This window comes from Callithrix jacchus, chromosome 15, assembly GCF_049354715.1.
Source record: "Callithrix jacchus isolate 240 chromosome 15, calJac240_pri, whole genome shotgun sequence".
In the NCBI taxonomy this organism is placed as follows: Eukaryota; Metazoa; Chordata; class Mammalia; order Primates; family Cebidae; genus Callithrix; species Callithrix jacchus.
The window spans coordinates 14,997,780-15,012,023 of NC_133516.1; the positions used below are offsets into that span (position 1 = coordinate 14,997,780).

At 43.5% G+C, this 14,244-nt stretch overlaps 1 protein-coding gene across 3 annotated transcripts in view; it reads right to left on the reverse strand.

The window, feature by feature from the left end:
* Positions 1–313: 313 nt before the first annotated feature.
* The window catches only part of ETV5 (ETS variant transcription factor 5), a 66,012-nt gene continuing 52,081 nt past the window's right edge, over positions 314–14,244 (reverse strand). For all 3 annotated transcript variants that reach the window (XM_017964741.4, XM_008981351.5, XM_035274689.3), the window contains exons 10-13: positions 11,927–11,995; positions 11,579–11,748; positions 6,287–6,388; positions 314–2,835 (exon numbers count right to left, since the gene is read on the reverse strand). In XM_017964741.4, the coding sequence (XP_017820230.1) occupies positions 2,614–2,835; positions 6,287–6,388; positions 11,579–11,748; positions 11,927–11,995 (563 nt within the window). In that variant the 3' untranslated portion in view covers positions 314–2,613. The remainder of the gene's footprint in view (positions 2,836–6,286; positions 6,389–11,578; positions 11,749–11,926; positions 11,996–14,244) is intronic.

Consider the following 14,244-nt stretch of genomic DNA (forward strand, 5'->3'; position numbering starts at 1 on the left):
CTCAAAAAAAAAGAATTGGCAGTGCGGTGGACTCAAGGGGATGAGGTGATCTCAGCTGACCATTGGCTGGGAAGAGGATCTCTTGACTTCTTATCTCTTTGGATTAAATTTTTAGCTGGAGTTTATGAGAAGATGTGTTTGTCTATTTCCAGGTAACAGAGTTCCTGAAACTACCCTCAGTTCCACGGGCCATCCATTGGTAAGGCTAAACTACTGAGAGAAGGCTAGGGTGGGGGTGGAGAGAAAGCCAGGAGGCTTTTGTCTGCTTTAAAATTAGACCACTGAGGGCAAGAAAGAGGCAGGTTTCAAATGCTTGGTAAACGAAAAGCAAACTTCTTTATTGTACACAGTACAGAATATAACGCAGCTTGGCAGGATGCATACGGCCCTGCGCAGGGGAAAGTATTTCAAATCAACTGGCAGGTTAAAGTCTTTCTGCACTGTAGACTTTCCACACTCTGGAAAAGAAGCAAACAAACAAACCCCTAAGAACCCCCGAAAAAAACAAAAACCATCCGGGAGGCGCATGAGTCCAATGGGAATGCAATGGTGAGGCGCGGTCCTGTGCTGGTGACAGCACAGGCCACGCAGTTACAGCAGGGGAGGGGTAGCTCAGGCTACAGAGGATTATTCTCATATTGCTAAGACAGCATAAATCCATTCAAAAAAATCCAAACCAGGATAAGTAAAGAAAGGAAAACCAAATCTATACAGCATTTACAACAAATAAATCTCTAGCCAGCTGGGGGTAAAATATGCATCTATGTATAGACTATGTGTAGGTTAAGAAAGCTATAAATATGGTTTAGAAAGAGTCCTTGATTAGAGTACAATGCTAATTAAGGCCCAAGCTATAGGTTTACCACCTTTGTGGGCTAATTAGCTTCCAACAGAGGAGAAGCTCATGTTTCCATAGCTATAAAGTGCACCCCTTATCCCTGCGAACCGCTTCACAAATGTGCTGTCGGTCATAAGGGGGACTGTTTGGGACTATGGAGTGCTCCATTAATAGAAAAGCAGTTCAAAGCATGTGTCTCACACTCACAGAGTCAGCACTGCCTCCATCACATACGAGGAACAGCGTGGCATTCTTAATGTGCTAAGTGTCATGGGGAGCACAGAATTCTACCAGCAGAGCAGGCAGCAAGGTACCACCAGTAACTTTTCCTCTCCCTTGAGCTCAACTTTCACATAGCCTTAGCTTGGTTGTTTAAAACTTTCCCAATATAATACAGCAATGAGAATAATTTCTTTTTTAAAAAAGGCGGGAATCTAGAATGCTAGCACTGTTGCTTACCTGTCAGTATCACACATAAGTCTCAAACCCTACTGAACCATACAGGTAGGGTTTAAAGTCCAAGATTTAAAGAAAAAGGAAAACAAAACAAACTGATGAAATGGAAATTGTCATCAGTCATGCCCAGGGAAGAATCTCAAGAGTTCTCACCAGGTGACCAGGTTTCCGAAGGACATGACACATGTTATATACATATGCTTTCCAGAGAGGGCATGTTAGTGAACATGGGGAACTATACACAGAGAATCTAAGCTTGTGTCCAGGCTGCCCTGCACACTTCAAAAATGTACAACTCAGGTGCAAATGTTCCATCAGGTTGTCTGGTACAGAAAGCACAAAGCAGGCAACAAGGCGGGCTTTCACATGGCCAAGGGGAAGCCCCAGCAAAGCCCCTCTCAAGCTGCAGTGTCTTCGTAAGTCAGCACGGCCCTGGTTCAAGGACACAGTGCAGTTACCAAAAGGTTTTTGTTTTTTTGTATTTTTTTTTTGCTTTAAATACCAAAACTACAAAAATCAGTTTATAAACTGTTTTTCCAAAACAACCACCAAAACAAAACAATCCCCCAAATCAAGGCAAAACAAAATACTGCCCAAAGTGTTAATCGCCCTTCTCCTAAAATCAAAGTCATCCGCACTCAAGCCATGTGATTGGGAAGAGAAAGGGCGCTTGCTCTACTTGGCGACCACATGGCCGGATGGTTCCCAAGAGTAGCAATGTTTTATGATTTTGAGAACCACGGAGTGGGGAACAGCTGTTCTGACTGCCCCCCCGCTCTCCTAGACAAGGGGTAACATTTCAGATTCAGCTGGAAGAGCTTTCCAATTTTTAAGATATACTTTTAACCCTTCATGGTTTGAGCCTCCCCAACTTAGCCTACTTCCTTTTCTACGGGTTTGTGATTTCTTTTTCTAGAAACTGTGCAAATCAGAGCCCTTCTACGTAAAGGCATTTAGTAGTCCATGATCAATGTAGATTGTCACATACTGTGTCCCATTTTGCGGGTACTAACCTGAACAAGATATTGCTTTGCATATATTGTCCATGGTAAGGAGACTCCATTTTGATCTCTTCCCAGAAACCTCATCAGAATCAGAGTTGAGGCACCAGCCTTTTGGTGGTTTTCTGCCCCTCCCTGTTCCCACTCCCCAGCCAATGTATCTGTCTTTAAGGGTGCCAGTCCAGAGACGGCTTGGGTTCTCCAGATAATACTCAAAGGGCGAGCTTTAGGATCAGCCAAAACACAAACAAAACCACTGCCCTCGTTTGCCTGAATGGGAACTGCTAGCTCTAGGTTTGGCCACTCCGCCACTCAAACTTAGTAAGCAAAGCCTTCAGCATAAGGCAGGCTGCTGCAGCGATCCATATCCAGGAGGTAAGCGGGGCTGTCTTCAAAGTGGGTCAGTGGCAGGGTGTCCTCCTCGCTGAGGTGGCACTCGGACTCTGCCTTCAGGAACGGACGCTGGTTATCCGGGAAAGCCATAGAGAAGAGGGCATCTGGGTCACAGACAAATTTGTAGACATATCGCTCTCCAGCCACCTGAGGGAGAAAACACACCTTACAGGGTCCATTTGGAACAGGCCATGGGATCAGGGGAAGAAAACCAGGCATTCCTAGGTCACAAAGACAGGGACCAAAGAAGCAGCTGATTACACCAATCACTCAGATTTATTTTGAGAATCCTGGGAACCTATTACCTGCCAAGTGTTTTACTGATACTACAGCAGTTAAATAAGAAAATATCCCAATTTCAAATTCACACTAGATGGACTCTTAAGAGAAAATCCTCACTTTCTGTCTTCCAGTGACAGCTTCAAAAGCATGGTTATGCTTAGCCTGGAGTTTGGTGTTCCAAAAAGGTGTAAGGACTGACAGGTGCAAGGCCTAATAGACTACATTTTTGGTCACCTCCAGAGTTTACAGTCTTCATAGTATGGCCATGTTATTTTGAAAGGTTAGAAATCTGATTAGAGAGAGCCCGTGTGGAAGCCTTAAGTATGTTCCAAAGCCAGAAAGAATTGCTTTTGGCTTACTGGCAGCTTTAAGCTACCCGTCGCATGGTGCCGCTACACTCAGGGAACCGCAAACTACCTTTCTATGGGTCTTCTGCGTTACCATATTAGAACCAGAAGGCCTTGGTTATTCAAGGGCCTCATGGTATGTGGTTGATGAGCCATCTAGGTCAATAGGATCATCCTCTCTCAGTTGGTTGGTTAGCAACAGTACAAGAAGCACCTAACACTGAAAATCGAACCCGATAATCGGCTTCTGTCTGGAGACGCGGAGAGGCAAGGGAAGGCAGCCAAAATTACTGATAAAATAAACATTTGAGATTAAAAAATTCGAACTGTTGAGTTTAATCCTGCCCTTCAGTCATTCTGCTGTGACTCTAAAATCTTTTTTTAATTCAACAAGTATGGCTCTGCTTCCAAATCTCTAGCAATCAACCATCTCTAGTTAGTGTTGTATGCCATAGTTTTACCTTAAAGTCCAACTCCAAAAATGAGATCCTGTGGAAGAGTGAGGCAGGAGAGCACAGTGAAAATAATCCTAGATCAGAAGCCAGGAGCTGCACGGCTTCCAGTCCTGGTTTCGTCACTAATGAGTCTTAACCTCTGTGAATCTCAATTTTCCTTTAAAAACTAGAGGGTATGGGACTACAGCTTTTGTAAGTCTCTCTACTCGCTAACGGGCTATCATTCACCTTTTAATGAGCTCTCACTCATGAGTCATATAACAAATAAAATAACCCCTCCCTTACATTGGATGGCACATTCTGAAATATTTTCAACTATATTGCCCAGTGATATTAGAGCAAGAATTATTATCTACATTTTTATTAGAAATAGAGGCTTTGGGAGATGAGGTGACCTTCCTCAAACCATACTGCTAACAAACTGAGCCTACCCAAGCCTCATTCCTGGGCCTTCTTTGTACTGTTTCCCTATTTATTTTCAGAAATAAAGTTCTCTTCTACTTCCTTAGAAAACACAGAAGCAGCTGGGCACAGTGGCTCACACCTGTAATCCCAGCACTTTCGGAGGCAGAGGTGGGTGGATCACAAGGTCAGGAGACCAGCCTGGCCAATACGGTGAAACCCATCTCTACTAAAAATTAAAAAAATCAGCCAGGTGTGGTGGCGTGCACCTGTAGTCCCATGTACTCAGGAGTCTGAGGCAGAAGAATCACTTGAACCTGGGAGGTGGAAGTTGCAGTGAATCGAGACCATGCCACTGCACTACAGCCTGGGCAACAGAGCGAGAGATTCAGTCTCAAAAAAAAAAAAAGAAGCCAGTCCTAAGGACAGCTCATTTTCATTGGTTCAAGCTACTGTGTCCTGGGCTGTTCTCCCCATGTTGGATCTGGAGTTGGGAACAGCAAAGGAATTGTGGCTCTCCCACCTGAACTTAGGATTTGACCTGATGATACTGACTCTACAAAGGACAGGGGAAAATCAGGAGGGACTGCTGATGGGTATGGGGTTTCTTTCTGGGGTGATAAAATGTTCTAAAATTGATTGTGGTGATAGTTGTACAGCTCTGTGGATATATAAAAACCCATTAGACTGTATACTTTAAAAAAAGAAGAGGTAGGATAGGGGGACCAGCTATCTTATAGCATTTAACTCTGTGTCAAGCACTAAGTTAAACCTCAGTTCCTACCCTGAAGGAGCTTATATTCCAGAGGAGGGTAGCAACAAGAAAGGAGTTATTTAAGACACAGTGAGAAGAGCAGTGGTAGGAACAAGTGCTGGTGCCATCAGAAGCAGCAGAGGGGACCGCCTAACCCAATCTGAAACAGAAAAGTGACGGTTGAGACGGAAAACAAGGAGGGGCTGGCCAGGTACTGAGAGCATTAGGAATGTTCTAGGTCTTAAGTAGGATGGTACGTTAGTGGGTGTTTTCCATTTTATGGTATGCTTGATAATGTACATGCATGTAACACGTATTCTTTGGCAAACAAATACTACATTAAATTAGAAGGTGGCTATGCTAGTGAAAGCAGTCGAGTGTGAGGGAGGATATGTGGTGATCCGACTGGGAACAGCCTCAGAGCCTGTACGAAGCACTACCAAGTCTAAGGTTTATCCGGAAGATCACGATGAGCTGTTGAGTATTTTTTAAGGTGGTGAGGAGAATAAGGGGTCACATTACCACCCCACTATAAGAAAGATGAATCTGGCTTCTTGTAGACAAGTTCTCAGCAGCTATGCCTGTATGTTTCTGCCAAGTTCATCTTATTAGCTACTGTCAGGTACACTGCCTCCATGTGTAAATGCTGGAATCTGGGCGACAGTACATTACAGAGTTTGGTAGCTAAGAAAGACTTGCCATTCCCATCTTCTACCTATCCATGAGTGTTAAGACTATGACCTCTCACTACCTAGCCCAGTAAGAATTTTGTACTGATTTCCTCAAAATATGCTTCATCTTCTATTCCACAAAGAGCAACCTGCTACCAGGTGACTGTGCTGTCATTCTACAAACCTAGGGTTTTTAACTTGAGTTCAGTTTCTGTAAATCTGAAAGAAAAATCAGATGTTCTTATTCCTCTAACACTTCTGAGCATATCAAACTAACAGATTTGGAGGTCTAGGTGTTTTAACAATTAAGGACTTCAGCCAAGCCACTGAAGTAGAGACCTTCAAGTTGATTCCCTCATGGAGTCCTTTTTGGATACAATAGTTGGCCTAAGTTTCTGGGAACTTTCCTATGTAGAGGCAGTTTGGGGAAAGCAGAGGAACCTAATTTTCTACTGTGTGTTCTACATGCAACTTCCAGTTTCCACATACCCAACAGCACTCAGTATACTCTTTATATCTTACTGGATTTTTGTCTCAAGTTGTCTTCTCAAGATTCTTTCCTACCACAGAATAATTTAGGGGGCTAACATTTATTCTTAGCGACGATCACCAGTCTCATTACAGAAGCCCTGGACCTTTTCCTTGAAAGAGACCAGAGTGGGCTAAGAGTCTTGCATAACGACTCACCTTCTGCATGATACCCTTTTCATAGTAGTAGCGGAGAGAGCGGCTCAGCTTGTCATAGTTCATGGCTGGCCGGTTCTTCTGGATGCCCCAGCGCCGAGCAACCTGAAGGGACAGGAAAGTGAAGAGCAGTGGAAACACATTCCCTGGGCCCCATGTCCTCTCCCAATCCCAGCAAAGCCAGGTTTGTAACCTGACTGCTCTGGTCAATGATCTACTACTCTGACCTGGAAGGGAAGGCATTTAACTCCCTCAAGACTGAACACTCAACAAAGGCGATGATTCAGTGACCACTAGGAGGTGAGACCTAGAGATGGAAGAATGCTAGCACTTTAAGATTGTAGAGGGCTTGGCTAACGTCCCAGAGGATGCAGGCCCTCTACTGTTTCTCCACGTATGAATTATCGACAAATACCCATAGACCATTAACATGTTGCCATTAAGCGCTATGGTTTCTGTAGCAGTCAATAAGGAATAATTAGAATGGTCATTCCTGAAACATTAGAAACACACTAGTGAGTTGCTAATGGGCCAGCAGAGCAAAAGTTCAATTCTAATAAGATTGGAGGGGGGCTGGGAGATGTTTACTTATTGCAGCTCACGGACTAAGGGGGAATCAGATCATTTCAGCCTGTTGCCATCCAATCCCACGCTCCCAACAGACTTGCAGAATGGACATTAAAGCATGTAGTACCATTATCCACTTAATGAAAAATTAACAGCGTTTTCCAAACAGTTCTGAAATGCATTATATCCAACCCAGTCCACCTGAGGTGCAGTAATAGGGCAATATAATTGGAGCTCTGGGCAAAGAAGCCTTATAGCAGGAAAACTTCCTAGGAGAGGTTACCCAATTATCACAGCAGCCTAGCAATTTCTGTTCTCAAGTATATCAACTTCCAAAATCCTACTTATAACAACGACTGTCGAGGTAGGAGAATAACCCTGGAAATGGGAGTTTTCTCAAAGGTTTTCCAATGTATGTAAACCACGGGTCGGGGGTCATGTTTTGAGCATTTTAGGTCAGTTTTGGAAACTTAAAAAAAAAATTAAAAAACTAACTATATTCCTATTTCCTTCGGTATTTTATTTTTATTTTCTGAGACGGAGTCTCACTCTGCCTCCCAGGCTCAAGTGATTCTCCTGCCTCTGCCTCCTAAGCAGCTGGGATGATAGGTGTCTATCGTCATGCTCAGCTAATTTCTGTATTTTTAGTAGAGAGGGGGTTTCACTATATTGGCCAGGCTGGTCTCAAACTCCTGACCTCAAGTGATCCAACTGCCTCAGCCTCCCAAAATGCTGGGATTATAGGAGCAAGCCGCCACACCCAGCCCCTTTGATATTTTAAAAGCCAAATGTTAAACACAGAGTAGGAAGGAGAGAACAGCATTTCACATAAATATTTCCTTCAAATATTTGGGCAGAATGAAAGCAACATCTCCTAAATTCAGGATTCTGAAATGACCTTTAATAAAAACAAAACATGATCTGATGAGAATGCATCTCTCTCTTATTACATTAATAGCAATGATGCTACTGTGCTTTGCAAGAAACCCTGTGAAAGTTAAATTTCCGTTCAATTGCTTCATGTCTCCACAGCAGACACAATGTCCTGGGTCTCTCTTTACTCCATATGGTACCCACTCAACTCTACCTTTCGAACAGCCCAAAAGGCAAAATTAACCAAAAATTACATCCTGGTTAGAGAAGATAAACATTTTAAACCAACAGAAATAATGGTAAGAAGAGAAATCTGCTAACCCAATAATATATGTCATTGTACCCTGGTCAAAAGAAATGACGCTTTATAAAACTAATCTTTAACTGCTGTCTGCCGTAAGTGACACAGGGAAATTGCAAAGAAGCCTCATCATTTTACTATGTTCAGGGGTGGAAAACAATCCTTGAATATTCTTCAACTTTAGCGGCCAACTCTCAGCTGTTGCTTGCATATGCACTTGCTTACTGGAGAGAGGTTTGGTATATGCAGATTTGAAAGCAGCTCTGGTAGCCATAGTTACTGACTCATCCTCTCGGGCCAGAGCCCTGTGATTTCTCTAGCCCTCACCACGGCTGTTCCTTCTACAGTAACGCATGATGCAGCTCAGCTCCAGAGCAGCTGGGAATTAGGGCTGCCCCTCTTCTGGGACTATGGAGGCAGGCAAATAGCTTGTCCCCAGATCTTTCTTCCTTTCTTCTCTCTCATCAGTTACTTTGGTAGCACACATCTTGAGGACTGAGGCTGAAGGAGTTAAGGAATCTACCTATCCCTTCTCCCCTTTAAAGAGAGAAAAGCCACTGAACTGGGAATGGCTCTTTCTAGCAGCCCATCCCTTCAAATCTCCTAGCATCAGTTATCTGCCACATGTTCAACAAACAACCCTACCCCCAAAATATTCATTAATGCAGATTCACAGTTAAAATGGCTCCAGATTAAAGCCGAGTCAGTCATAATTGAGAGGGTGCTAAGCTGGATGACTATCAAAAGACATTTGATTAGGGGGCCTGCCAAAACGCAGTTCTAAAACCACAATTTCCATGCACAGTGTAATGGATATTATGGATAATTACCCAGAGTGCACTACTCAGCCACACAGCTGCCTACAATTACGTCCTCAACAGCTTCCTCCTCCGCTTCACCCTTCAAGCTCCCCCATGACAACTTCTTACAGCTTTTTCCAGTAGCTGGTATCTTCCCGACATTAACAAGAACAGGGCCCTGATAGGTAAAGGAGGGGCAGGGGGAGCTCAGCAAATGTCACCTGTCCTGAGGCTAACATGCACATGTGGCACCCAGCTGATCCTGGGTGAACAGAAAGGCACATTGGGAGCTTAGGGAATGCTTGGGGACTTCAAGGTGGGGTGGAAAGCAACATTTCCTGAAGAAACAAAGCTGCCCGGTCAACCGAGGGAGGCTCAAGGACACTGCAGGCTTCTCACATGACTTGGCTGCCTGGCATTTATGAGGATTCTGTATTAATATTCGTTTCTTTATTAAGTAAGAAAGCAGGAGCCCTTTGCCATCTGTTCGTCGTTCTCTTTGCCACTGGTAGGAGTGCAGAAGATTCAATAACAGCTTTACGGAAGGCCATAACCAGGTTTACCTGCAGCTAGATGGCCTGGGCTTGGGCCTGAGGCAGTGGCAATAAAATAATAAAAGCTCCTGTTTGTGAAACAAGATAAAGCAATGAGGACTGCCCACATGACAGAACTACTTTCAAAAAGCCTCTGTGAACCTAGGTGACATGCTTTCCTCAGACTTCACATAAACCAGGACAAGTTATTCAGAAAGCAGTGAGGAGGAGCATGGGTCCGTGTGGGGTGGATGGCTCTCTAGGGGTGCTGGAAGCCTAAAACATGGCTCTGTTTCTACATAACGTAGCCAGAAAAAGACACTTATGTAAACGAACACAGTGGCACTCAACTCCAGCTCGGAATGTAGACTGAACCTCATAGAGGCTGTCTACAGTCTAGATGTTGATACATTTCCATTCTCGGGAGTGAACAGAAAACCAGGGAACATATGCATACCTTGTTTTATAATTGCCTTTAATGAAGGCTGCCTTCTTCTCCTACCAATCAGGATCCTTCATAAATTTCCAATCCATACATTCTCCTCCTTTTCCCATTTGAACCTTTAGACCACCTTCTTCTTCCAAATCAAGTCCCAGGTTGTTACCTCCTGCTGTTAACCCCATGTCAACGTATTTCCTTGGTGTACTAAAGCAAGCCCTCAAGTTAACTCAACACTGACAACTGCAATTCTCATTCAAATGCTTTCTAAGAGTGTCTAAGAGTGTTGTTCCCAATTTAATTATACCCAACCCAAAGATGCCTTTTGATCTGCTGGTTTAATTTATATGCCTAAGAACATGCTACTGAAAGAAGCATATGTCAGTTTTTTTGGGCACTTATTTCTGTTCCATTTATAATCTCCCTAGATTCTAAATCAAACAGAAATTAAAAATCAACCCCTTTAGAATATGCTATACTGAGAGCCTGATTTAATTTACTTTGTTTTGTGATATTCGGGAAAGGGATTCTAGGGTGTATCTTCTCCACTGAAGAAATGGTACTGGTTCTGTCAATAGTGTATTTCTGTCAATAGATCTGGGTACAGAAGCAGTAGCAACGTTTTTTCCTGTTAAAATAATCGAGGTTTGCATCATCTCTCAACTACTCTATTGTGACGCCACATAACACACCTTTATGTTTTTGGACACAGGCTTCTACGCTGTTGCCCAGGCTTAATCGATCCTCCCCACCTCACCCTCCCAAATGGTTTGTACTACAGACACACACCACCATGCCTAGCTAATTTTTTTTTTGGTATTTTTTGTAGAGACAAGGTTTTGCCACGTTACCCAGGCTGGTCTCGAACTCCTGGGCTCAAGTAATACAGCTGCTTTGGCCTCCCAAAATGTTGGGATTACAGGTGTGAGCCACTGTGCCCAGCCCTAACACACCTTTAAAAAAAAAAAATCTAGGCCAGGTGCGGCGGCTCCCGCCTATAATCCCAGCACTTTGGGAGGCCGAGGTGGGTGGATCATGAGATCAAGAGATCGAGACCATCTTGGTCAACATGGTGAAACCCCGTCTCTGCTAAAAATACAAAAATTAGCTGGGCATGGTGGTGCAGCCTGTAGTCCCAGCTACTCAGGAGGCTAAGGTAGGAGAATTGCTTGAACCCAGGAGGCGGAGGTTGCGGTGAGCCGAGATCGCGTCATTGCACTCCAGCCTGGGTAACAAGAGTGAAACTCTGTCTCAAAAAAAAAAAAAAAAAAAAATCTAAGCTCATAAGATTGATCCATCTCTGATAATTTAATTTTTCCAGGCTACAGCCATTTGAAATACATAGTGGGTAGCTGTATCCTGTAATATATTGGCAAAGTGTCATACGATATGTTCATGCAGCCTCAGAGACAGTCCATGGCCTACAGGGGCTAAGAGCAAAACAAGTCTGTATCATTGAAACAACAGTTGAAAAAGACTTTCCAAGGGGGAGAGCATATCCTATTTGAATACAAGTCTTCATGGTCTCGCTCCCCAGATTTTGCAGAAGTGTTAGAAATACTTTTAATGTATTCTACAGTGGAGAACTCTGCCTGTCCGTGTATTATAAACTGTCCTATTAATAAGAGGTATACTGCCAAGCCCACTGGCCAGGCCAGAAGTTGAATGAGAAGAGCAGACTTAACACAATAAAAAGCCTCAAAGGAAATCTAAACAAAAAACATCATCATCAACAACAACAAATCAAACATCGTCTGAGTCCAGCATCCAGCACATACATACCTCTTCTGGTTCTATCAGCTTGAACTCCATGCCTCGGCCTGTCCAAGCAATGAAGTGAGCATTGGCTGGGTCATCAAGAAGGGTGACCAGGAACTGCCACAGCTGAAGGGAACCTCGCCTCTGATAAGGGGGCCCCTCTCGATACATGGTAGGCTCCTGCTTGACTTTGCCTGTTTGGGACAAGGAAACATCACACAATATCTTAGCTGTAAGTATCTCAGGTGGTTGGGATAAAAAGGAGTTGTTCATGCTGATTTAATCATTCAACTTGGGAAGACAGTCATGACTGAGGTATTCTGACATCTCCAAACCTCTACCTGGCAACAAACCCTGGATGGGACTACTTACCTTCCAGTCTCTCAGGCACAACACAAGTGTCATCAAAGTACAATCGGGGATCTTTTTCATATGAAAAACCTGAAAGAGAATTTAAGAAGAAAGACTACATTGCTTAACAAATTCTGTGTTGTACTAAAACTATGGATTTAAGGACTAAAGTGGGACCCTATCATTTCAGGTCCTAAGCCCTACTGCTGTATCTATGCCAGACTGAATTTTCAGGGATTTCAAAAGGGCTCAGGAGTTCTAATTCTGATGTAATCACCTGCGCCTCAGTCAGAGCAGAATCAATTCCTGCTTTTACAGCTAAGACTACAGGAAGTGCTGAGTCACCAGTACGTTCCTTCACATTTTGCTTCTGAGGTCTGCATGGATCAATGTCGCTCTGACTAAGCCTTTACATCTGAAAACACACCTCTATTTCAGTTGGCCTAGCTGGATGGATTTGGTTGATCTGTACATAGACCTGCCATTTTCCTGTTAGCTAAAATTAATTTCAACCTTTCCTATAAACTCATCCAAACTACTCACATGTCTCATTCAATTACGAAAGAGCTTGAAGGGTAAAGAATGTTGCCAAAATGAATAAAAACTTGGGCCTGTAGCGATTTCGAAAGCAGTACTGGAGGTGTTCTTACCAAACACAGTGAAGGGGATCTGAAAAGACTGTCCAGCAAAGAAACAAATTCATTGTATAGACGACAAAACAAAGGTCAAGAAAGAGGAACTGGCCCAACAACACAAGTTAAAGGGCTCAAGAAGGAAGGATGGCCTGATGTTCTTCCTCCACAAACCCCTAATACACATTCAGTGCTAACCACCATGCCACTAGGCACCCTGTCAAGATTGGTGCTTCTAATCAGAGCCAGGTAACAGATAACTTTGATGGGGGCCACATTCTTCCTTGTAGTTTAGCCTGTTGGGAAGTGTAAGGTCTGCAGTGCATATTCCTTCAGCAGCACACCTCTTAGGAGAATGCCCCAGGGCTCCTGTCTGACAGGCAGTGCTTCCCAGAGCTTCATCCTCCAGTCAGTTCACCTGGCTCTATAGTACAGGTTTACATGTTCAATATACAGTGGGGGCAGGCAGGGGAAAAGGCTCTACAATGAAGGATTTTCATTAGCATCTGAGAAGGATTCACTGCAACTTGAAAAATCCACAAGGCCGGGCGCAGTGGTGAGTCCATGAGCAATTACAAGGGTGACTACCTGTAAAGCTTCAAGGGGTCTGAATGAGGACAGCCATAATAACAAGTGACATGTGGCTTACGGAGGAGCAAGGAATAAGTGATTTTAAACCAGTTTGTCATAGACAAACAGCCTGTAGTCCCAGCACTTCGGGAGGCTTGGGGGGAAAGTGAATCACCTGAGGTCAGGAGTTCGAGATCAACCTAGCCAACATGGTGAAACGCTGTCTCTACTAAAAATACAAAAAATTAGCTGAGCATACTGGTGGGTGCCTGTAATTCTAGCTACCTGGGAGGCTGAGGCAGGAGAACTGCTTGAACCCAGGAGGCAGAGGTTGCAGTGAGTGGAGACCGCGACACTGCGCTCCAGCCTGGGAGACAGAGCAAGACTCTGTCTCAAAAAAAAAAAAAAAAAAAAAAAATCCATGAGTAAAGGCGCCAAGATATAATTTCACCATTCTTTGTTTCTTCAGTCAACCCGGATCGAGTAGCTTCTTGGCAGGACCAGCACCATTTTTAAGAGGCCTGGGACTGAAGAAACTCTGCACAACTGAGACTGTTTTGAGATTTGTATTAATCATTTTTGTTTTCTCAGCCCTAAGCATTAGTTCTCTGTTGCTTAACGACATCAAAGGAAGTCTGTTTTATTGACATTTATATACTATTTAATCCACTAAATATTTATGCCAGGCATCGTGCTAGAAGGCAGTAGGTAGCCAGAAGAATATACACTCGGTCCTTGTTCTCATGGAGACTGCATCCCAACTGCGGGAGACAGACCTGCCATTTTCCTGTTAGAGAAAAAGAAATGAGAGATGGTATAGTACCGATGGATCCCAATTAGCTGTGCGATATTGAATAAATGGATCTCTCTGTGCTCCAGTGTCCTCATTTCAGCAGATAATAATTCCTACCTTGTGGTGTTGTTATGAGTTTGAGTTAAAATCATTCAATTGATCTACTGCTCTATCTTTATACCAGAATGCCAAGAGTAGCTCCTGGTACCTAAGTGTGTAATAAATGATATTTAAAAAAACATAGTCGTTGTACATTGTGGTGAGTACAATTAAGAAATTAATGGAATAATGTGAGAGCCTGATCTTATATCCTCCATCAAAATTCTAAATTCCTTGAGGATAAG